The 23,687-nt window shown below is 57.7% G+C and overlaps 1 protein-coding gene across 1 annotated transcript in view; it reads right to left on the bottom strand.

Annotated features, from left to right (window-relative positions):
• WNT7B (Wnt family member 7B) overlaps positions 1-23,687 on the bottom strand; it is a 56,548-nt gene that overhangs the window by 7,486 nt on the left and 25,375 nt on the right. Inside the window, exons 2-3 of the mRNA XM_033233606.1 lie at positions 22,088-22,314; positions 3,122-3,393 (exon numbers count right to left, since the gene is read on the bottom strand). Coding sequence (XP_033089497.1) covers positions 3,122-3,393; positions 22,088-22,314 — 499 coding nt within the window. The remainder of the gene's footprint in view (positions 1-3,121; positions 3,394-22,087; positions 22,315-23,687) is intronic.

Below are 23,687 nucleotides of genomic sequence, written 5' to 3'. Positions count from 1 at the left end.
TGCATTGCACCTGCTGTGCAGATAAGAAGGCCAAGGCTCCGCAGATGCATGGGTCAACCAGGGCCTCACCGACCATCCGAGACAAGGCTGGTAGGAGAGTTGGCCACTGGTGGCATTGTCAGAGCCCTTTCCTGTGGCTGTCCTCTTTGTCCCCTGCCCACCTGTGGGGACCGTCACCAGCCTTCGTGTTTTCCCACCTCCTGTCTTCGCAGGGGCCAGTCCTACCTGCCTCCATTTCCCTTCTGCCTTTCCATCACTTGTGAGTCACCAGACACCTCCAAGTCCCATACCAAGTCAGCCCTGGGGTTCACAAGGCACCCTAGAGCTAAATCAAACACAACTCTGGCCCTTGAGTTGATCAGTGTCACTGCCCCAGGGCCCTGCAATGACACCTGTAGCCCAGAGACCAACAACACCCTACCCGGCCATCCCCGCCCTGGTCTCGCCACACTGCATACCACGACCTGGGTCCCCCATGCCTTTCCCTGTGCTATTCCCTCTGCCTGGAGCATCCTTCCCCGCTTCTCTGCTGTGTACACTTCCCCACGAGCAGGGACTCGAGCCACTCAGCCAGGTCTGCTGCTCACTCTGGGCCTCATTCTCCTTATCTTTAAAATGGGGACAGTGAGAGCTTCTTCCCCAGGGGTGTGAGAAACACTCTGTCAGAACCTAAGCAGCTGCAGAGGCTGAAGGGTGGTGGTGGTTCCCATGAGGGCTCAGCCTCGCCTTCTCCTCCTACTTCTCCTCCTCCAGGGACTCCCCCAGGGAGTCCAGGTAAGTGACCCACACTTTCCTCTGGCCTCTCAAGGTTCGTGAACCTCCATTTATGGCATGGACTGTGATCTGCCTGTACCTGGAGACTAGTGTTCACATGCTGTCTGTGAGTTCCTTGGAGGCAAAGGCTGTATCACTGATTCCTTCATCCATCCATCTATCCAGCCATCCATCTGTCTTCCCATCCATCCACCCATCCACCCACCCATCCTTCCATCCATCCATCCCCATCCATCCATCCATTCATCCACCCATCCATCCACCTACCCATCCACCCATCCTTCCACCCATCTTTCCATCCATCCATCCATCCATCCATCCCCAATCCATCCATCCATTCATCTACCCATCCTTCCATCCATCCATCCATCCATCCATCCATCCATCCATCCATCTACTCATCCATCCACTCATCCATCCATTCATCCATCCACCCATCCATCCACCTATCCATCCACCCATCCTTCCACCCATCTTTCCATCCATCCATCCATCCATCATCCATCCATCCATCCATTCATCTACCCAACCTTCCATCCATCCATCCATCCATCTACTCATCCATCCACTCATCCATCCATTCATCCATCCACCCATCCATCCACCCATCCACCCACCGATCCATCCTTTCATCCATCCATCTGCTTATCCATCCATCCTTCCATCCGCCCATGCATCCCATCCACACATCCACTCAACCATCTACCCACTCATCCATCCACCCATCTATCCACCCATCCATCCATCTACTCATCCATCCACTCATCCATCCATCCATCCATCCACCCATCCATCCATCCTTCCACCCACCCACTCATCCTTCCATCCATCCTTCCACACACCCACCCATCCTTCCATCCATCCATCCCCTCATTCATCCATACTTCCATCCATTCATGTATCCACTCATCCATCCACCCATCCATCCATCCATCCTTCCATCCATCCATCCATCCACCCACCCATATACCCATTCTTCCATCCATCCATCCACTCATACATCCACCCACCCATTCATCCACTCATCCATCCATCCATCCATCCATCCATCCACCCATCTATCCACCCATCCATCTATCAATCCACCCATCTACCCATCCATCCATTCATCCATCCATTCACCCCTCAATCCACTCATCCATCCACCCACCTATCCATTCACCCATCCACCCTGCCATTAATCCATCCACCCATCCATCCATCTAACAATAACTTAATAACCACCTGCATGATAACCTCCACATCTATAAGAGAAAGTCAAATCCTTCGCCTGGTGTTTAAGATCTCTTCTTGAGCAGGCCCTACTTCTTGTGCCAGGCTCTACTTGCTTCCCAAGTCCTGTGGCCATCAAGCCTTCACTCTGATACTCTCCTACGCAACCAGGCCCTCACCATCCTGGGTGTGACCCCTGCACCCCTCTTGTGGACGCAGTTCCCATAGCCAGGGCCTTGTCTGATTCCTTTCTGCCCTGTGCCCAGCCTAGCACCTGGCACAGAAAAGGGCAGTGAGTGACCAGTGGCCTCAGCTATAGTCCCTGGGCCCGAGGGATTCTTCAACTCCTCTTTGCCTGGAATGGCAAGTCTGTCCCACACCTGAGGAGCCCCCTAGGCTCTGCTGCCCTGGGTACAGTCCCCAGGCCTCGGAGCCAGAGCCGGCTGGGTGTTCCACTTGGCTGGCCACCCTATCTCAGGCCATCTTGCCGCCGTGCGGCTGCTCCTCCCAGCCCAGTATCTGGGGCCCTCATCTCCAGCGGGTGGAGCCCGGCTTGCTCTGACTTCTTCCCCAGTGTGTCCCTGCCTGAATTTCCTCCATTGCCACCCACCACACTCCGTCCCGCCCTGTGCAGGCGCAGCCTGCTCCCCAGCAGACCCCGGCTCACAGCTTCCACCTTCCTCAGGCTGCTCCTGCCTCCCGGGGGCCTCCCTTCCTTGCTAAGTAAAAAGGCCGCCTCTGTCAGGAAGTCTTTCCTGGTGTGCTGATGTGACCTCTGGGACTAGGAACGCCAAGGGCAGGGACAGGGGCTGTGGCCTGGGACCTCCCCTCACCAGGTCCCCAGCCAAGCCCAGCTCACACCCTGCATGGAAATGAGGTCTCCGTCTTAGCTGGGGGCTGTGAGCATCGCATCAGCACTCAGAGCCTCGGCTCTCACGTCTCTGGATGGGGACAGCCTCTTCCAGGTATTAGGAGGCTCAGAGCCATGCACATGGAGGACCCAGACGGCCCCACCTGCTGCACACCTACGGTGACTCAACTGCTTCTGCTAGAAGAGGAGCCTGAGGCTCCGAGAGGTCAGCGGGTAACATACCAGTCCCAGCTAATGCCCCCACCAGCCGCACCCGCACCCTACCTTCCTGCCGGCCTCATTGTTGTGCAGGTTCATGAGGCGCCGCGCGTTCTTCTTGATCTCCCGAGCGTCCACGAAGCGCCGGGAGAAGTCGATGCCGTAACGCACGTCGGCTGAGCAGCCACCCCACTTCCAGCCCTCGGCCTGGTTGTAGTAACCCTGCTTCTCGCGGTCACAGCCGCAGTTGCTCAGGTTGCCTTGGCTGCAGGCAGCAGTGACGGCGTGCGCTACACCAGCCGCGGTGATGGCATACGTGAAGGCAGCCTCACGGCTCCCTGCAAGGACAGACAGGTGCACAAGGTGAGGCCCCAGGCCCTGGGCCAGGTGGGCTCAGGGGATGAAGTGCCGGGCCTCGATCCACCTGCTGGTGGCTGGTTGTGTGACCCTGGGCTCATTGCTTGCCCCTCTGAGACTCTGACTCACCAAAGCAGGGCTGATGGGAGCCACCTCTCAGGGCTATGGTGAGGGCAGTGCCTGGAATACAGCAGGCCCCAGGGCACCCTGTGAGTGCCTGGTATACAGCAGGCCCCAGGGCACCCTGCGACCCGCCCTCCAGCATGCAGCACTGCCGACAGCTTCTCTCCCTGTTCCCAAGACTGGGCGGGAGAGGCCCAGTTTCTCCAGCCCTGAGAGTGAGTGGTGGGGACCCATGGAGGGGAGGGGTATCCCTGCCTCTGCCCCTCCCCTCTGCCAGCCTCCCAGGAGCCCCACCTCATGAACGGGCATTTGCACTGACCCCGTGGGGACCAGCCATGCATGGCCAATGGAAGCTGGGGCCACGGGGAGCATGGAGGGGGCTCACCCCCACCCCAAGCCGGGAACCCAGGTAGAAGTCACACAGCTCAGAAGCCCTTTGTTGCCATCTCCCTCTTGGTCCACCCACCTTCAGTCCATCTCCAGATCCTGGGCTCCTTTTCCTCACCTCCTCCTAATACCCCTGCCTGACCCAGGGGCCCCAGAACTGCCTGGACTTGGGCAACAGTCCTCCCTGCCTCCCTCCTCCCCCAGCCACCAGCTGGTTCACTCCAAGGGCTGTCAGGCCAGGGCCCTCGCTGGCACCTTCGCTGATTCCCTCTGCTGGTAGAGCCAAGCCCACGGCTGAGCTGGGAAGGGAGGGTCCCAGGTCAATGCTCGCAGGCTGCCCCAGCCCTCTCTCCCCATCCTCTGCCCAGAACAATGACTCAGTCCTTCCAGGCGCTGCCCACATCCCCTGGGGATCATGTGGTCTTTTTGGTGGAATTCCCTCCTGCTTCATACCCAAATCCCAAGGACCTTCCAAGGCCCAGGTCTGAGGCCTCCCCGTCCAGGCAGCCTTCCCAGACCCCCAGACAGAAGGGAGCACTTGGTGCCTGACCCCTCAGTTCCAAATCTGACCCAGATCCGGACACCCTCTTCCTGGTAAGTCTTACAGGGGAGGACTTCCATATGGGTCTGAAGGCCCCTGAGATGGGCAGGTTCAGCTCTCATTTCCTCTTTGTTTTCCCCAGTCCCAGGCCAGGCCCTGTGCATCCTTCCATCCCGACCCTGGACTCTTGGGTCCCTCTCAACCTGCCCCTGCCTGGGTCTGTGTCATTTCTATGTCCCCAGCACCTGGCCCATGTGGACACCGAGCAGGCTCAACCATGCCAGCTGGAGGACCAAGAGCCAAACTCCAGTGGGCGGGAACCTCCCTGCCCATCTCAGCAACAGGCAGAACAGGGCAGGTGCTCAGCCCAGGAGAGGGCAGCTGGAGACTCACACTGCTGGCATGGCACAGTCCCCTGCCCAGCACCCGCGAGCACCCGCACAGCCCTCAGTTGCCCACTGCTGTGCCTGTTATTGGGGCTGAGGTGACAGCCCACAGATTGAGACAGAGTCAAGTCAGGTCTGTTCTATGAACAACCATTGAGCACCAACGGCATGCCCAGCCTTGTGCTAGGTGCTGTGTGTGTACTCTGGGGCCACTTCGTTGCCCGCAGCCAGCTGGGGGCTCAGCCAGGTGGGGTCCCTCTTCCCTAGGGTATCTTCCATCAGGGTGAGGACTGAGGTGGGGCCCACCAGCCTCAGGAGAAGACCTTGGTGGGCTGTCTGTCTGCTGTCATGGAGGGAGCCACGGCTTCCTAGGAACTGCCTTCCTGAGAAGAACTACGGGGAGTGTAGTGTCCAGCATCCCTCCCTCCCCAGCAAGATTCGAGACTGCAATGATCGGCCTCCTCTGAGCTGCAGGCAGCACGGCCCCTGCCTTCGAAGGGCCTCATCCTGCCAGCCTCTCCTCCTCTGGCCGCTGCCCACCCACACTACCCACTCTCTGCCTGGGCCAGGGCCAGGAAGATATAGGAATTCACCTCCCCGAGTCTGAATTAGGTCGAGATGACCCGAAGGGAAGCCCTTGCATGATGTGTGAAGTGGGGTATTAAACGCCCCGTTCTGTCTGCATTACCCAAGCACAGCAGGGCCTGCTGGCAAGAAAGCCTCGGAAATCTCATGGGGGTAGGGGTAGGGGGCAATAAACCAAGAGGGGGATCCCAGGAAAGGGTCGAGAAGGGCCACAGAAGGGTCATGGCACCTCAAAGGATTCACTGACCTGCCTCTGTGGAGTGGAGTCAAGGAAGGCTTCCTGGAGGAGGTTACCTTTTAAGTAGGTACAGTCTTAACAAGGAGCATGGATTCACGTGTGTGTGTGTGTGTGTGGTGTGTGTGTGTGTGTGTGTGATGTGTATGTGTGGCTGTGGTAGGCATGTACTCCCAGCATGGTCACACAGAGACAAAGATGCTGAGCTGTGGAAGGGTTTGGTGAGGTCATGAGTGGCCAATAGAGGAGGGGGAGAATGTCTTGCAAGCAGGTGGCACTTTCTGTCCAGGTGCCAGGGCCAGCTGCTAGGGAGGGCTGGATGTCAGGGTGCTTGCCTGGCCACACAGGTGTGGATTCTGGAACATTTAAAGGCCGGTTGACACCGGCACCATTGTAGCCCACCCTCAGGGCTCTCCCCGTGCACCGGGTGTGCACCCGACCCTCACATGCGCTCCCATTTCACCTGGACATTAGGATGAGGTGCATCCAGCCATGATTCCCAGTTTACAGAGGAGGAAGCAGAGGCACAGAGAGCGGCTGGAGCAAGATTCAAACCCAGGGAATGAATTCAAAGACCAGGAAGGCTGACGGAGGAGCAAAGCGCCTAGGGTCGGGGGTGCTGGAAGCTCTTCTGCCCCCACCTTGGCCTGTCTGAGTCTAAGGTGACATGGGGCAGCAGGAGACGGCGAATGTGGGCTGTGCAGCCCCCAGGGAAGATGCTGCCTGTGGACCTGGGGGGCAGGGGCAGCTGCAGGCAGGCTCTGGGCGGGAAGCTCTAGGGAGGCTGAGCTGGCTTCGGAGTGGGCACATGTCACCCAATGGAGGGGGTCTAGGAACCCCAAACAATTGTGTGGGCCCGGCCGGTGGAGCTTGAGGACAGATGTGGATGTCCCCTCAGAGGTCCTGGAACAACAACCTGTGATCCTCCTCTTCCTACCCCATGGGAAGGCTGCAGAGCCGGCCAGGGGATGCCACTGTCCTGAAGTCCCTGAGTAGGCTGGCAGGTCCACCGTTGAGTTTGCACACTTGGAGGACGCTTCCTACAAGCCTCCCTTCCAGCCTCCCGCAAGCGCCTGCTCTCACCCGGCTATGCCCGCCCCAGGCTTAGACTCAATTACTCACCAGTTACTCATCGCCTGCCGCTCCCGCTAATTCCTTTTTTATTTGCTTTTAATGAGCCAAACTCTCTGGTCTCCCATGGAGACAAGCAGGAGGTGAGCTGCAGAGAGTCGTAGTTTTGGGAGAATCAATAAGAATGACGTTAGGTCCAGCAAGAGTCACTGCCGTGGACTGCGGGCTCCCGTGCGCCTGGCACGTTGCCTGTGTTGTCCGGTTAAATTCTCGCAGCAGCCCACGGGGGAGGGCCCGTTACCCGATGTTACAGACCTAGACGCCCACTCCAAGGGCTTTGTCATGGCGTGCCTGGGTGTGTAGTGAGAAGGGCAGAAGGGCTGCAGGCTTCCCCTGTGTCCCTCCCCAAGTCACTCCTGGGGCCGTGACTGGGGCACCTTGCCAGTCCGTGCACACACCATGCTTCCTCCAGGCTGACAGCAAGCTAGCGCTTAGACTTAGAAGCCGGTCCTCTGCAGCGGGCGCAGACAGACTGGACCCATGCGCCTTGCTCAGCAGCTGTTAGTGCCCCCAAGGCCTCTGAGATGACTCCCAGTGGCTTGGCCTGGCCCCCAAGGCCCCAGAGGCCTGATCCCACTGGTCCTCACCCACCACTGTCTGCAGCCCAGTGTGGCCCGCCTGCAGGTTGGGCAGCCACCTCCAGCGCACAGTAAATACTCCTGAATAAAGGACCTGCTGGCTTCCTGCCGCCTGCCCTGGGGACAGCAGCCCCCTCTCTTCCTGGAATACCTGCCCACTCTCCCACATATCCATGCACTACTCAGGCTCTCAGGGAGGGCTGCTCCCTGCTCCCCAAATTCCCACTGTGGTGAGCACGCCCTCCTCTGCGCTCTCACTAGGTGCCCCTCAGGCTGCAGGGGTGGTGGGCAGGATCCACATCAGATTCTTTTGTGTACCTCCCCTACCCACTGCTGTTTCTCAAATCCCATGCATGAGCAGGTCTGGGCTGGTCACCTCCCCGACACCACCTTGTCTCCAAGACGGCCCCGTTCTGATCAGACCCATTTCACAGATGGGAAAACTGAGGCTTCAAAGCAGAAAGTGATTTGCAATAGACCCATGGCAGTGACCACAGCCATCTGAGCTCAGCAGCTGCCCTAGAGGTGTGTGGTGATGGGGAAGCTGGATGAGGGCAGCATGGATGCTCTGTTTGGGGCCAGCAGCTGTCCTGCTGATACACTTGGGTCTCGGGAGGCCTAGGGGCCTCTCTGAAGACCCACAGCTTACCCAAGCACAGGTCTGTACCCTCAAACTCTAGAGCCGGCAGCAGCAGCCAGCAGTATCCCTAGAAAATGCCAGAGCAGGCTATATTCTGGCCACCCCTCATCCCACAGCCCTCAAGAGCACTGGGCGGGTTTCTGAGTAATGGTCCCGAAGGTTCCAGGCCCGCTGCAGGATTCACTGTTTCCAGTGCAATCTCTCTCTGGTGCCTCGGCAAGTCACCAACCCTCTCTGAGCCTGTGTTCCCATTTGCCACATGGAACTCAAAGTCCTCACCTTGCTGCACAGCCCTAGCTGCCAGCTCTGAGAGCAAACAGGACGAGAGGGCATGGTACCCACATCACCAAGATGGTGGGCAGCCCAGGGCCGGCTGGGGGTGGACCAGATGCAGCAAAGGGCTCCAGGGCAGGCCCAGGTGTCTCTCTGTGCTCCATGCAGACTGGGCTGGAGACAGCCTCCTCCCCAGGGCCAGCCCCCTCAGCCCTGCCCAGCTCTCCCCTCAAATCCAGAGTATCAGAGCAGCAGAGTCCTCAGAGGCATGTGGGTAAACGGAGGCTGCTGGGGCAGGAATGTTCTGGCTACGCAAGGGCCATCCAGCTCTGCTCTCTTTTCCATAAGTTATTTGAACTCGAGCCCTCACTGGATCCCCTGGCTGGGCCCAGGACAGGCTCAGAGGGAGGAGACGCAGCCCCCTGCCCTGCCCCTGCGGTGCCAGCCAGACCCTGATGTCCAGGGAAAGGGGGTGTGCTAGGGCAGAGCTGGGCCCTCATCCACAGTCATCTCACTCTGACCATGAGGAGGACGCTGGGGACCCTGGCAGATCTTTGTGAGTAGCTTCTAGAAAGAACAGACGTGTCTCCTGAACAAAGCTGGGGCTTGGACAGGACAGGGCTTCCCACTCCCCTCCTCAGGGCAGAGCTGAGGGCTGAGTCCACCCTCCCAGCCACAGCTGCCACTCCTCACCATCCACTCATGCTCCCTGCCACTTCCTAGCATCCACAGGGCCCAGGGCGCTTTTACTAGCAAGCCGTGGCTGAGCTCCTAGTGACCTGATTAACTGCATGGAGGCGGAGATCGGAGAGGTGCTTGGTGCCCTCTTAGGAAGAGAGCCAGGAGTCTGCAGCCTCAGTGCTGAGAAGGCCCTTGGGGACCATCCAGTGTGGCTCCTCCATCCCCAGCAAGGAGCCTGAGGCCCAGAGATGGGCAGCATGCTCCCCAAGGTCACACAGCAGCTCAGGAAATGGGGGATCCAGAATCTGAGGTTCTCAAGTGAATGAGATGAAGGCAAAGGTCTGGGGGCCACACATGGTCCCGGAGTCTTCTGGAAGCAAGGGGGAGGCTCAGAGTCTGATGCCCTGCCTTCAAGTCTAGACCCTGAAATTTGCCAGCTGAGTGACCTCAGACCGGTGAAGGGACGTTCTGTGCCCCTGCCTCCCTACCTGCAAGATGAGAGAACTGCTCCAACCCGGCCAAGAAGGGTACACACGCTCCTGGGGGCAGGCTGGCCTAAGCTTCATGCCTACAGGTGTGACGTATGACACATTTGGGAGCTTCGTGGGCAGACACACATTTGGGCATCCCTGGGCAGCAGGTGTGCGCCTCTGCACGTGTCCCTGGGCATACACCTGGGCTGACCCTTGGAGGCAGTGCCCGGGAGTGGCCGTGTGAACCTATGCTCATGGATCTGTGCTTCCGTCCCACACGATTCAATTCTCCTCCTCCCTGACAACCTGTGCTTGTCCCTCTTTTTAAAAAATGACGTTTTGGGCTGGGCATGGTGGCTTATGCCTGTAATCCCAGCAGCATTTTGGGAGGCTGAAGCGGGCGGATCACCTGAGGTCAGGAGTTTGAGTCCAGCCTGGCCAAAATGGTGAAACCCCATCTCTACTAAAAATACAAAATTAGTCAGGCATGGTGGCAGGCACCTGTAATCCCAGCTACTTGGGAGGTTGAGGCAGGAGAATCGCTTGAACCTGGGAGGTAGAGGTTGCAGTGAGCCGAGACCGCACCATCGCACTCCAGTCTGGGCAATAGAGTAAGAATCCGTCTAAAAAAAAAAAAAGACATTTTCTACAACTCAATAATAAAATGGTTAACAACTCGATTAAAAAGGACAAAGACCAACGGATAAATGGGTAAAGAAAAGGTGGTATCGATACACAATGGAATATTACTCAGCCATAAAAAAGAATGAAACCCTGTCATTGCTGCAGTGGCACGCGGGTCATCGTGTTAAGTGAAAGAAGCCAGGCACAGAGAGACCAATATCGCGTGTTCTCACTTACATGGAGGAGCTAAAAAAGTTGATGTTATTGAGGTAGGGAATGGAATGACAGATGCCAATGGCTGGGGAGGGTGTCAGAGCATGAAGAGAGGTGGGTTAAGAGGTACAAAGATGGCCGGGCATGGTGGCTCACACCTGTAATTCCCGCATGTTGGGAGGCTGAGGTGGGTAGATTACCTGAGGTCAGGAGTTCAAGACCAGCCTGACCAACATGGTGAAACCCCATCTCTACTAAAAATACAAAAATTAGCCAGGCGTGGTGGTGGGAGCCTGTAATCTCAGCTACTCGGGAGGCTGAGGCAGGAGAATTGCTTGAACCTGGGAGGTGGAGGTTGCAGTGAGCCAAGGTCCAACCACTGCACTCCAGCCTGGGCAACAAAGCAAGAATCCATCTTGAAAAAAAAAACAAAAACCAGAGGTACAAATACACACAGGTGGAAGGAGGGAGGTGTAGTGCCTGACAGCACAGTGGGGTGACTAGAGTTAACAACAATATATTGTGTATTTCAGAACAGCTAGAAGAGAGAACTGGAAATGTTCCCAACACACAGAAATTATAAATATTCTAAAGGAAGGAAATCTTAATACCCTGACTTGATTGTTACACATTGTGTACATATATCCACATATCACATGGACCCCATAAATATGTGTAATATTATGTGTTAATTTCCAATCAAAAAATAAAAGCTAAAAAATAATAGGCCAAGGACCTGAACAGACATTTGTCCAAAGAAGGTATAAAAACATCCAATAAGCAGATAAAAAGCTTCTCAGCATCATTAGCTGTCAAGGAAACGCAGATCCAACCCACAATGAGATGCCACTTCACACGCACTAGGAATAAAAGGTAAAAAAGACTGACAATAACAAGTGCTGGCGAGGATGTGGAGAAATGGGAACTCCGGTGTGCGGGTGGCAGTGTGAGACGCTGTAGCCGCTGTGGCAAAGTTGGGCAGCTCCTCAAAAACTTAAATGTAGGGTCACCATGAGACCCAGCATTGCCACTCCTATGCATATACTTCATAGAAATGAAACAGGCGCCCACTTATAAACTTGTGCAGAAGTACTCACGGTAGCCTTATTTGTAACAGCCCAAAGTAGAAACAGCCCAGGTGCCCATCCATGGGCGAAAGGATAAGGCAAATGTGTTCTGATGTGACAGAATATCACTCAGCCTTAAAAAGGAATGAAGTATTGCTACATACTCCAGTGTGGACAAAACTCGAACGTATCGGCTGGGCACGGTTGCTCACACCTATAGTCCCGACGCTTTGGGAAGCCGAGACGGGTGGATCCCTTAAGCCCAGAAATTTGAGACCACTCCGGCAACATGGCAAAACCCTGTGTCTACAAAAAGAAAAAAAGGGCCGGGCGCGGTGGCTCACGCCTGTAATCCCAGCACTTTGGGAGGCCAAGACAGGCGGATCACGAGGTCAGGAGATCGAGACCATCCTGGCTAACACACTGAAACCCCGTCTCTACTAAAAAATACGAAAAAAAAAAAAAAAACTAGCCGGGCGAGGTGGCGGGCGCCTGTAGTCCCAGCTACTCGGGAGGCTGAGGCAGGAGAATGGCGTAAACCTGGGAGGCGGAGCTTGCAGTGAGCCGAGATCCGGCCACTGCACTCTAGCCTGGGCGACAGAGCGAGACTCCGTCTCAAAAAAAAAAAAAAAAAAGAAAGAAAAAATACACACACACACACATACACACACATAGCCAGGTGTGGTGGTGCACATGCCTGTGGTCCCAGCTCCTCAAGAGGCTGAGGTAGGAGGGCCACTTGTGTGTCCAGGAGGTCAAGGCTGCAGTGAGCCATGTTCACACCACTGCACTCCAGCCTGGGCAACAAAGTGAGACGCTATCTCAACCCCCACCTCAAAAACCCCAAAACATCGTGCTAAGTGAAAGAAGCCAGACACCAAAGGCCACATAGAGTGTAATTCCATTTCGATTAAATGCCCAGAGGAGGTGGAATTGCAGACACAGACAGCACCTTAGTATTGCCAGGGGCAAGAGGACTGGGACTGATTAAGCCACAGGGTTTCTTTCTGGGGTGATGAAAACGTTCTAAAATCAACTGCAGGGACAGCTACACAACTCAGGATATACTAAAAACCATGGGCTTGTGCACATTAAATGGATGAATTGTAAAGTGTGTGAATTAGATCTCAGTGAAGCTGTGATGGACACACAGGACACTGGGTGGCTTTCAGAGGGCTTCAGACCCATGTCCTACTCAATTTAAACCCTCCCTGAGGTCCCATGGGTATGAACTAAGATTCCCCCACCTCACAATTAGGACACTGGGCTCAGGAGAGGCAGGCGACTGGCCCAAGGTGACACAGCAAGTGAGACACTGAGCTGGGATCTGATGGGGACCCCAGAGTTCGTGCTCAGCCCACTCCCCACCCACCAGGACAGGGAAACCTGCAAAGTCTGCCTTGCACCTCACTGACCTGGACACCACGCTCGCCTGTGCCAGCCTCTGACACTCTACACACGTGCGACACCACCTGTAACACTCACGTTGTTGCCACCTGTGTGTCCCTGGCACCAAGGACAGCCTCCCTCCTGGCTGGACCTCCCAGAATCCCAGGGGTGAGGCTCTCAGCCGCCCATCCATCAAGTACTTGCCCAAGGTCAAGTGCAAGGCCTAGCACACAGCAGGGCAGCACCAACACACCGAACCCGGGGGGCAGACAGGCTGGGAGCGGCTCACAGACAGTGCAGCCAGAGACCAGGGATCAGAGCCACAGAGGAGCTGGCAGAGCAGAGTGGCTGGAGGGACTGGGGTGCAGGGTGGCCAGTGAGGGCTCCTCTCAGGAAGGGATGCTGAAGGTGGGTCCCAAAGGATGGGAGAGGTGAGGAACACAGAGGTGCAGGGAACAGTGCTCCAGGCAGAGGGAACGGCAATGCTAAGACCCCGAGGTGAGAATGAGCTCAGCATGAGCGGTTTGTCCCAGCAGAGATCAGTGAGGATGAAGTGGGGGACGGCCCTTGGGGGCTGTACCATGTGGCCCTCGGAGAAGACCTTGGACTTTGTTCTGAAAAGATGGAAGGCCCTGGAAGGTGTCACTTTGACTTACATTGAAAGGGACCATCCACCCCACCCACTGGGAGGCTTGTGCAAGGGTTTGGGTAAGAAATGCTGATGACCCGCTAGGCAGAGGAGGTGAAAAGTGGCCAGGGCTCAGAGTCTCGGGGTCCAGCTAATGGGACAGAGTCTCGGGGCAGAGCTAACGGGATTAGCAAGTGGACCGGGTGAGGCGGTTTAGAGAGAAAGGAGTGTAGACGGGCCAGGCACGGTGGCTCACGCCTGTCATCCCAGCACATTGGGAGGCCAAGGCAGGCAGATCACCTGAGATCAGGGGTTTGAGACCAGTCTGGCCAACATGGCGACACCCTGTCTGTACTAAAAATACAAAAATTAGTCTGGTGTGGTGGCGGGGGCCTGTAATCCCAGCCACTTGGGAAGCTGAGCCAGGAGAATCACTCGAACCTGGGAGGTGAAGGTTGCAGTGAGCTGAGATCGTGCCACTGCACTCCAGCCTGGGCGACACTCCAGCCTTTGTCTCAAAAAAAAAAAAAGGGTGCCAAAGGGGCCCCAATGCAAGTGAGGGCAGCTGGTGGGGGCCTGCTACCAGAAAGCGGGACAGGATCAGGCAGAAGGAGTTGCCTCGGCCACAGGTGGTTTAAGGTGTCCAGGGATAGCAGGAGGGAGGTAAGGGGCAGGTGGGAACTCAAGCCTGGCACTGAGAAGATGTCCCAGCATTGCCCAGCCCCTACTTCCTGGGGCCAACCCCCCATGGAACTGGGGTTTGGGCTCCGTGACCCTAGCCAAGGCCCTCACTCCTCAAGCCTCAGCTTCCCCATTACCATGGGATGAGGCCTGGTGCTGTGGGTTCTTTAAAATCCCTTTAGCAGGGGAGCTTTTATGAGATAGACTTTCCTGAAGAATAGGTCAGGGGAGGGCTGCTGGGGCTGAGGTAGACTAGGGATGCAGGGTGGGGTGGGGTCCCTGAGGCCAGGCTGGGGAGGGGTCCCTGGGACACGACTGGTTGGCGAGCTCTTTGGTCATCTGAGCCCCCGTCTGCCCCCTACCCCACCTGATTCCCAGGCTTTTCACAGCCCTGAGCTGCACGGTGGAGTACTGTCCCTCCTCCCCAGTTTACCAGTGTAGAGATTGAGACCAAGGGAGGTGAGGAGACACCCCTGGTGCAGCTCCTGGTGTTACCCGGCCCAGCTGGTGTGGTGCCCGTGTCCAGGCTGGGGGTCTTGGTCTAGACAGGGCTCGAAGTAGCTGTTGGGCACAGAAGCTGGAAGAGAAGCTCAGGTCCCAGGTGGGGCCCCACAATGGCCCCCTGTGGCTATCCATGCCTCAGCCTGCCCTTTGACCCCAGCCGGGGCTCAGTCACAGGGGGACAAGTCACCGCTTGAGCTAGTCTGGGATCTGCATCCCTGACACACACAGAGCTCAGTGGGGACATCGGGGTGGAGGCAGGGACCAAGGCATGGGCAGAGAGGCCTCCAGGCCACAGCTTGGCCCCAGTCCCTGCTTGTGCAGTTTAAGGATCAGAAGCCCAGAGCCCTGGCCTGCCTGGCCCTGCTGCAATCCTGGCCTGGACCACCCGGGGCCGAGGCACGCTCTGGCCAGGGACGGCTGGGCAGGCTGCCTCACACCCTGCTCCTAATTCTGCACCTTAAACGAAGGTGATAGCAGCACACACCTTGTGGGGTCCTATGTGGGAGACTTGAGGCAGTGGAGGGCTCAGGACGGGTAGGAACATAAAAGTGCCGGATGCGCGTGGGCCACTTTTATTAATATTACCCATCTCCGAGCAGGCCTGGACTCTAGGCCCAATGGTCCTGGCCTGGGTGCAGCCTGAGTGGGTGCTGCATGTGTGTGCATGTATGTGTGCATGTGTGTGTGCGCGTGTGTGCATGCGTGTGCATGTGTTTATGTGTGCACGTGTGTGTGTGCCAGGTGTACTGCTGTATGTCTCTCCACACGTCTCTGTCCTTCCCTCTCTGTTTCTCCCTCTCCCTCTGGGTCCCTCTGTCCCTCTCTGTCCCTCTGTCTCTCTCCAGCCCCGCCCGGCCCCCGCCCGGGCTCAGGCTGAGTCAGCGTCTCCACACTAAGCTCTTCCCTGCCGTTGTCATAAACAGATCATTGGAAAAAGTCATGCCAGGTCCAAACACGCTGGCGCCCATGCGCCTGAGGCCTTTGTTCCGACCCAGCAGAGGCCCTCACACGCCAAGCGGCAGCCCCCCAGGTGGGGACAGCAGGCTCCGAGTGGGAAGGACCTGGCCTTCCGGGAGCTTTTCCCCAGCCCTGAGGTGCAGGTGCTGGGGACGCCCAGGAGGCCCCTCCTGCATCCAGCCCAGGGTGGCCTGTCCTCGGGAGTGCTCTGGCAAAGCCAGCAACCGCCTGTGTGAGGTAGCACAGAGGCCCTTTCCTCCCCGGGGTTGCCCCAGGGCCTCTCAGCACCTGGATCTGGGTGGCGGTTCCCTGAGAGCCTGCGGGCTTCTCTGGCCCTTGGGGGCCACGCGGCCTTGGGTGAGTCACACGGTCTCCTTGTGAGCCTCAGTCTCCCCATCTGTGACGTGTGGACGACAGGACCTGAGGTGGTCATGTGACAGGGACCAGCCCAGGCGAGGCTACAGCCATGAAAGAAATGACCCTCCCGAAAAGGTGGCAGGAGTTGGGCTGAGCGATGGCTGAGGGCCAGGCCGCTGTGTCCCCATGAAGCTGACGGAGGGGTCCTACCCACCCTGGGGTCTGTGTCCTGCTTCAGTGGCCCAGGGCTCTGGAGGCTTTGCCCATGGAACTCATGTGGGAAGCTCTGTGGGAACCTCCATGTCCTTATTCTGAGGAGAGACCCCAAATCCTGGCAGAGTCCCAGCCCCCACCTCGGCTCCTCCTGAGGCAGGTGGGGCACCAAGGCCCCCAGGGCACCGGGCTGCACCCAGGGTCACACAGTGGGACCCGGGCAGGTAGGGCCTGTGTCCTTGGCAGTGGCCTCTCCACAGCCAGACCCCATCCCCACTCCACTCTTGTCCTGTCTGTCAGGGTCCTGCCCGGGAGGATGGAAAACTCCCAGCTTGGATGAGTTTCAGGTGGCCTTGGAGGGGCCATGTGGAAGGATTGGGACCAGAGGACCAGCTACCACCCAGCTCACAGGGCCTCCATGCCACCCCCAGGAAAGGCCACAGCCCTACCACTGCCACAGCCCCTTGGGCTCAATCCTCCCAGGTGCCTGTGAGCTGCCTTCCTGGGGTGGGGCAGCCCCGGCCTCATCCCACCCCGAGCCAGGAGTGGGCTTGGGCAGCCTCGCCTCCAGGAAAGTCTTTCTGACCCTGACCTTCAAGGCCCTAGTAGTCCCTACAGTCCTGGCTGCCTGGCCCCTGAGCCTCAGAAATGTCCACTGAGCTGCCTTGGGCTGGGCCTCCTGGATGAGGGTGGAGGTGGGAGTGACCGGGGTTGTCAGCCTGAGGCCTGCAGACCACCAAGGTGCGGCCAGCATGAGACTGGGCCCGGCAAGCATTGCCTCCCGGCCTGGCCCCATTGGCCTGTGCTCACCCATTGTGTCCCGGGTGCAAGCCCTGGCCTGGCATACAGCAGGCACTCAATGAATGCAGGCTGAAGAACAACCAGGCCTGATAAAGGGGGCTGCCCTCCTGCCCCCAAGCTGACTGTCCTTCAAAAACGGCTGCTCAGTGACCCTCTGCCCTCAGACTGCCCCACCCCACGCTGGAGGACAGTGTCCCGGGAGTGACGGTCAGATCCAGGTTCAAATGTCCCGTCTGTCTCTGACAGGATGACTTGGAGCCACTCCCTCCTGTCCCCATGGGTGCAGCACCACTCAATGGAAGTCTCAGGCAAGCTGCAGGTGTCAGCTGAAATTTTCTAGTAGCCACATTAAGAAAAGTGAAAATAATTTTGGTGAACTTTTTTTTTTTCTTTTTTTTGAGACGGAATTTCACTCTTGTTGCCCAGGCTGGAGTGCGGTGGCGCGATCTCGGCTCACTGAAATCTCCTCCGAGCTTCAAGTGACTCTCCTGCCTCAGCCTCCCGAGTACCTGGGATTACAGGCACGTGCCACCACACTCAGCTGATTTTGTGTTTTTAGTAGAGATGGGGTTTCACCATGTTGCTCATACTGGTCTCAAACTCCTGACCTCAAGTGATCCACCCACCTCAGCCTCCCAAAGTGCTGGGATGACAGGTGTGAGCCACCGTGACTGGCTGGTGAACTTAATTTTGATAGTATATTTTATTTAGCCAATAGATCCAAAATCTTACCATCTCAATATGTAATCAGTAGAAGAGTCATTCAAGAGATACCGTATTTGCTTTTGGGGTTTGAGTCTTCAAAATCCATGTGTATCTTACACTTACAGCACATTTCGGTTAGTCCATACCATATCATAAACGCTTCCCTGCCAGAGGTGGCCTGGGGCCATCAGAGTGAACAGGTGGAGAGTCCAGCCCTCGAGACCTCGTCCCTGCTGGGGGTCACTGGGCGTGGCCTACAAAACCCTGCAGGGCAGCAGATGCACCTGGCCCGGGAGTCACCCGCTCACCCCACAACCCCTGGCCTCTCAGATACCCCGAGATGGGTCTCTTGGCCCCTCAGACTGTCCAGCAGCCGACAGCCCTTGCTGAGCCCCCACTATGTGCAGCCCAGGAAGACACTCCCCATGCAGAGCTCATCCCCAAAGCAAACAGGAGCGGGCGACAGCTATGCTGGTGTCCCCGGCCGCTCACATGAGCATGGATTAGGGGCAGTCCCTCTGCCTGGTCATGTCTGAGGCCAGCACATGATGGGCAGGACTCAGCATTCCCTGGCAGCTCAAGGGTGGGGCTAGGGGGCTCGAGAGCACTCAGCCGCTGCCCCAGGCCCAGGCCTGTGCTCCTGGGGGACTCCAGGCTCCGGGGGCGTGGGGGCGGCGCAGTGGTTGGAAGGAAGCGGCCTGCAGAGGGAAGGCCCTCCCCTGCTCAGAATCTCCTATGCCTTCTGGGCCCTCCAGAGCTTCACTGCTGCTCCAGCCCTGCCCTCACCCTCCAGCCTCTCCTGTTAGCCCTGGAAGCTCCTGTCATTCCTGGAAAAGTGCTTTCGGCTTTCTGGCCCTGGAGCCTCAGCAGACGCTGTTCCATCCACCTGGCGCCCCCTTCCCTGTGCTCACCTCCAGGCTGGCCTGGGTCACCTCCCCCGGGAAGCCCTTGCTGACAACCCTGATTTGATGATCGTGCCTGTTTGAAACTCCCTGCCTTGCTGGGAGGCCCCAGGTTTCCAACAGACTTTCCTGGGATAAGAGGTTCTCCTGATGTTCACGCCGCCCCTTTATTCTACTTCCCCAACCGTGGCAGAAGACTGCTCAGCTGGGGACAGTCACCTCTAAGCTCATTTCTAGTCAACAGAAGAGACAAGAGACAAGCCTCTCTCGACGCATGAGGAATAGGCCTGGGATGGGCTCAGGAGGCCTCCAGGCACGAGGGGGACCACAGCAGTGCAGGGGGGCCTAGTGTGAGCCTTGCTCTGAGGGGAGCAGAGCAACTGGAACCCAGGGGCCCAGGGCAAAGCCGGCACAGGGTCATTCGAAGAAACGTCTGTCTAATGGGGAGAAGGGAGCGCTCCATCCCCAGAGGCATACAAGCACCCACACCAGGTGATGGAAAAGGGATTGGAACTTTGCACAGGGGGTTGATTTTCCCTTTTAAGGGTACCCTTTCAGCCCTCAAGATTTAGGCACAGCCCAAGGTCAAGGCCTGAAAGGGGCTGTCCCACCCACACAGGCCAAGCCCCTTCTCAGGGCCAATCATTAATTGGCACTGCTTGAGTGGCTGTTCCCATGAGTGTCCCGGCAGCCTGCCAACTGATGGCCCAGCTCCCAGCCCATGCCAGGGCACCCAGCTGGCCTCGGACATGGCTAGTCTCCCTGATCGGCCTCTATTCCTGCTCATGACTCCCCGCAGCTGAGCCCTGGAAGGGGAACGGGGCCTGGCGTGCTTGGGGAGGAGAGAGGAGCCAGATATACCTGAAGCTCTGGTTTTCAGAAGGGATGCGGGGAACCAGGGTGAATATGGGAGGCAGCTACTCAGATTCCAGGCTAGGAAGCTCACTTTATCCTGAGGCCATAGGGAGCTACTGCAGGTTTTGGAGGAAGGGCGTCTGTTTAACTCAACAACTAGGGCTGGTGTGGGCAGGAGGCAGTGACAGCTGCCAGAGGAGGGCCAGTAAAGCAGACCGTGCTGGGGCCATGGGGCAGAGCCCTGAGGTGTGTGGGGAAATGATACCAGCCTTCTGCTGAGACAAATGGCCGGAGGAAAGCTGGGGACAGGAGATTTAAGTAACAGGGTGCTGAGTGTGTCGAGCCAGAGGTTTGCATGGGTCGCGGGGAACGGAAGCCGTGGGCAGTAGTGAGCCTGCAGTTGACAGGGCAGAGCAGGGCACGGGGGCCAAGGGGCACCTGGAAGAGCTGGCACTTCCCAGCTGGGACTGGGCAGAGAAGTCCAGGCTACAAGCCAGGGCCCAGAAGCCAGGGAAGAGGGGGAACAGTTGATACCAGGAAGGTCACAAGAGGCCCAGACCGAGAGCGGTGGGGGCCCTGATCAAGGGTGTGAAATGAGGATGGTGGGTGTGGACAGCTCTGCCAAAAAGTTTGCTTCTGAAACGCTTGGGAAAGCAAGGGGGGTGTCTTAGGTGAGTTCCCCAGCAAAGAGACTGAGACGGGATGCAGCACTTCCAGGATCGAGGAACAGGACAGGACACACAGCTGCGTGGCCACACAGCCTGATTCCCAGGTGAGCTCAGGGACCCCACAGAGATGCCCAGGGCGGCCCACATGTCCCTCACCCCATGTCTCATGGTCCCAAATAAAGTTCAAGCTCCCAGCCCTCTGTCGAGCAGCAGGACGATTTCCACGTCTGCCCGTCTCCTGGCACAGTGAGGCAGCGAGGATTAGCAGGAGCAGCGAGGGACACCTGATCCACGCGCAGCTCCACCACAACCCCCCGCGGGCTCAGCCAGGAGGCAGGGGCACCCACAGCTGCCTCTGAGCCCGCCAGCTCAGCGCTGAGGGGCCAGGCAGGCAGATGGGCCCTAGCATGAGTGAGTACTCGTGCCGACACCCTCCCCACCGGGGTGGATGGGCAGCCCTGCCTGCCACAGCTGGCACCTGGAAGGAGGGAACTGCACTTGGGTGGTGGGGCCCCAGGGAGCGGGTGGTGCCACCCTCCTCGCTGTGCCAGGCGCCACCCACAGGCTGCTCACCACAAAGGGGCCCCCAGGGGCTTTTCCCCTGCGCCACCCCCAGCCCCACACCAGCATTCCAAGCCCTGCAGAACCTAGCTCTGGCCTGTGTCCCGGCAGCTGCGGCTCTGCTCAGCTCCAGGATCAGAAGGACATGTTATGCCCATGGGCTGGGCATCCCTGCAAGCCTGGCACTGTGCCCAAGTTATCCCCCCTCCTCTGCCTCTCGCCACAGCCTGGAGGGCAGGGCACATCACTAGCCCCACTCTCATGCACAGAACAGCAATTTATTGAGCACCTGGGAGAGCCACGTGGACCCACACAAGGGCCTACTGGCTTGGAGCTCACGTCACCCGTGGGGAAGTTGAGGCCCTGAGCAGCCCCGAGTGACGTGCTCAAGGTCACACAGCTGGATTCAAACCCAGGTTAGGCTTTCCTTTTTTCTTTCTGAGACAGAGTCTTGCTCTTTCACCCAGACTGGAGTGCAATGGTGCGATCTTGGCTCACTGCAACCTCCCTCCGCCTCCCGGGTTCAAGCAATTCTCCTGCCTCAGCCTCCCAAGTAGCTGGGATTACAGGCATATGCCACCATGTCTGGCTAATTTTCGTATTTTTAGTAGAGATGGGGTTTCACCACGTTGGCCAGGATGGTCTCAATCTCTTGACCTCAGGTGATCCACCCACTTCGGCCTCCCAAAGTGCTGGGATTACAGGCATGAGCCACCAGGTCCAGTCCAAAAGTCACTTTTTAAAGCCCCTCTCTGGGCCTCAGTCTCCTTATCTGTAAAATGGGTGTGATGAAGCCTTATCCCCAAGGCTGTGAGGACAGGGAGGGATTGTGGCCTCAGGGGCTGTGCACAGTCGGCAGGGATCTTGCCAGCCCACTCGGCAGGTTTTGGTGATCTCTTGGTGTCCATCAAACCAGAGGCCCACCCACTCTGCACATCCGCCCACCCGCCCTGCCCTCCGGCCATCGGATTCTCCGTGCTCCACGTGTCATGCTGGAGCATTCTGCACAGTTCACTCGGCTCCCTCTACCTGGAAGCCCCACCACTCTCAGAATCCACAGCATTCACGCAGCACTTCCTGTGCCCCAGCTACCCCCTGCAGTAAGCATTACTATTCACTACTCTCCAGATAACAGGAACGGAGGTGCTGCCAGAAGAGGCAGTGTGCCGCCCTCTACACAGCTGCTAGGCAGCATCAGAGTGGGTCCCAACCACTGCACAGCACCGCCAGCACCGCCACGCCGCCAGCCTACGGGCCCACGGCCACGTCACGACAATGTCCTCCAGCCCCAAGCAAGGACCCTCATCTGCACACAGCCTGGCTCCCATCGAGGCCTCAGACGCGGCAGTGCCCCCTAGGGCCAGGCCAGGCACGCGGAAGGGCTCACAGGAAGGCAAAGAAATCGACCCCCCGGGAGGCGTGTGCGGAACAGTGGCCTGGGCTGGCCTTCAGTGAGTGGCCTGGCCCACTGCCCCGGCCGCGATGGCTGGGCCCCTTGAGCCCAGAGGCGCCCTTACCTACTCGGAGCTCTTGCCCAAAGACAGTCTTCTCGCCGAGGGCAGAGCAGTTCCAGCGTCCAAAGCGGAACTGGTACTGGCACTCGTTGATGCCCATCTGCGCCCCCTCCCCGATCACAATGATGGCATCGGGCCGGCTCTGGCAGATGGCACGCTGCCGCGGGGCTAGGCCAGGAATCTTGTTGCAGATGATGTTGGCTCCCAGGGCCACCACTGATGACAGTGCTCTGCGGAGGGGAGGAGACAGAGGCTGTGAGACAGCAGCGGCCAGCGCCCCTCCTCACCCCCACCACCTTTCCCAACTCAGCCTCTCAGTCGCGAGACCTGCACTAGCTCCGCCCACCAGGGCATAAGCAGATCCCTGCCATCAGAGGGGCCATTTCCCATCAACTCACATGCGTGACCACATGTGTCACCCCAACTCACACGCGCGACCCCAGCCACACACACCCAGGCCTCTGAGCCTCAGAATACAAGAATCTGTAACCGCAAGTTCTACAGCTCTCCAGGCCGCTGAATCAGATACACAGCCCCTTCAGATTAGACAGGATCATGCTTGGGATGTGGCAGCCGCCAACTCGGGACTGTCTTCAGCTGTCTCCAAGCGGCAGACCCCAACTCCCCGACCAACGGGGCTTCCCCCTCATTTATAAATTCCCTGATGGCCCCTCCGTGGCACCTGGGCCAGGTGGGCTGCTGAGTAGACCAGCAGCCAAGCCCACCCAGTACTGCCTCCAGCTCTGACCTGTGTATACCTTTGAGAAGGCACTCCCTGTCTGAGCCTCAGTTTCTACACCCATGAAATGGGGGTATAAACCACCCATCCCCAGGCTCAGACAACCATAGGGAGAAAGGCTGCACCGGGAATGGTGGCTGTGGCTGTTTTCTCTCCTGTCAGGGTGACAGGGTGCATGCAGAGGAAGAAATTAGGCCTGCAGCAAATTGAGCACTTACTGTGTGCTAGGCTCGGCAGGGGCCTTATTGCAATACTGCAGCTTCGCAGGGGTCCCCCAGGGAGTCTTTGTCACTAATCTCCTAGCAACTCTCAGGACCTGAAGCCCCAGACAGGAACCCACAGGCCCCGCTCACTCTACTTCAAGTGTTATAAGAGGGATTGTCGTTGTTTGTTTGTTTTGAGACAGAGTTTCGGAGTCTTACTCTGTTGCCCAGGCTGGAATGCAGTGGTATGATCTCAGCTCACTGCAACCTCCACATTCCGGGTTCAAGCCATCCTTTTGCCTTAGCCTCCCGAGTAGCTGTACTACAGGTGCCCACCACCACACCAGGCTAATTTTTGTATTTTTCATAGAGACGGGATGTCACCGTGTTGGCCAGGCTGGTCTTGAACTCCTGACTTCAGGTGATCCGCCTGCCTCGGGCTCCCAAAGTGCTGGGATTACAGGTGTGAGCCACCGCACCTGGCCTTGTGTGTTTTTTTAATGAGGTGAAATTCCCATAATATAAAATGAACCACTTTGAAGTGTACAGTTCTGTGGCATCTAATATATTCAGTGTTGTGCAACCTCCAGCACTGTCAGGTTCCCAGATATTTCCACCACCCCAAAAGGAAACCACACCCATCAGTCACTCCCCGTCCTCC

This window comes from Trachypithecus francoisi, unplaced genomic scaffold (assembly GCF_009764315.1).
Source record: "Trachypithecus francoisi isolate TF-2019V2 unplaced genomic scaffold, Tfra_2.0 Lachesis_group14, whole genome shotgun sequence".
Taxonomy (NCBI): Eukaryota; Metazoa; Chordata; class Mammalia; order Primates; family Cercopithecidae; genus Trachypithecus; species Trachypithecus francoisi.
The sequence above is the reverse complement of the archived record's forward strand: the minus strand, read 5'-3'. Positions and strand labels throughout refer to the sequence as shown.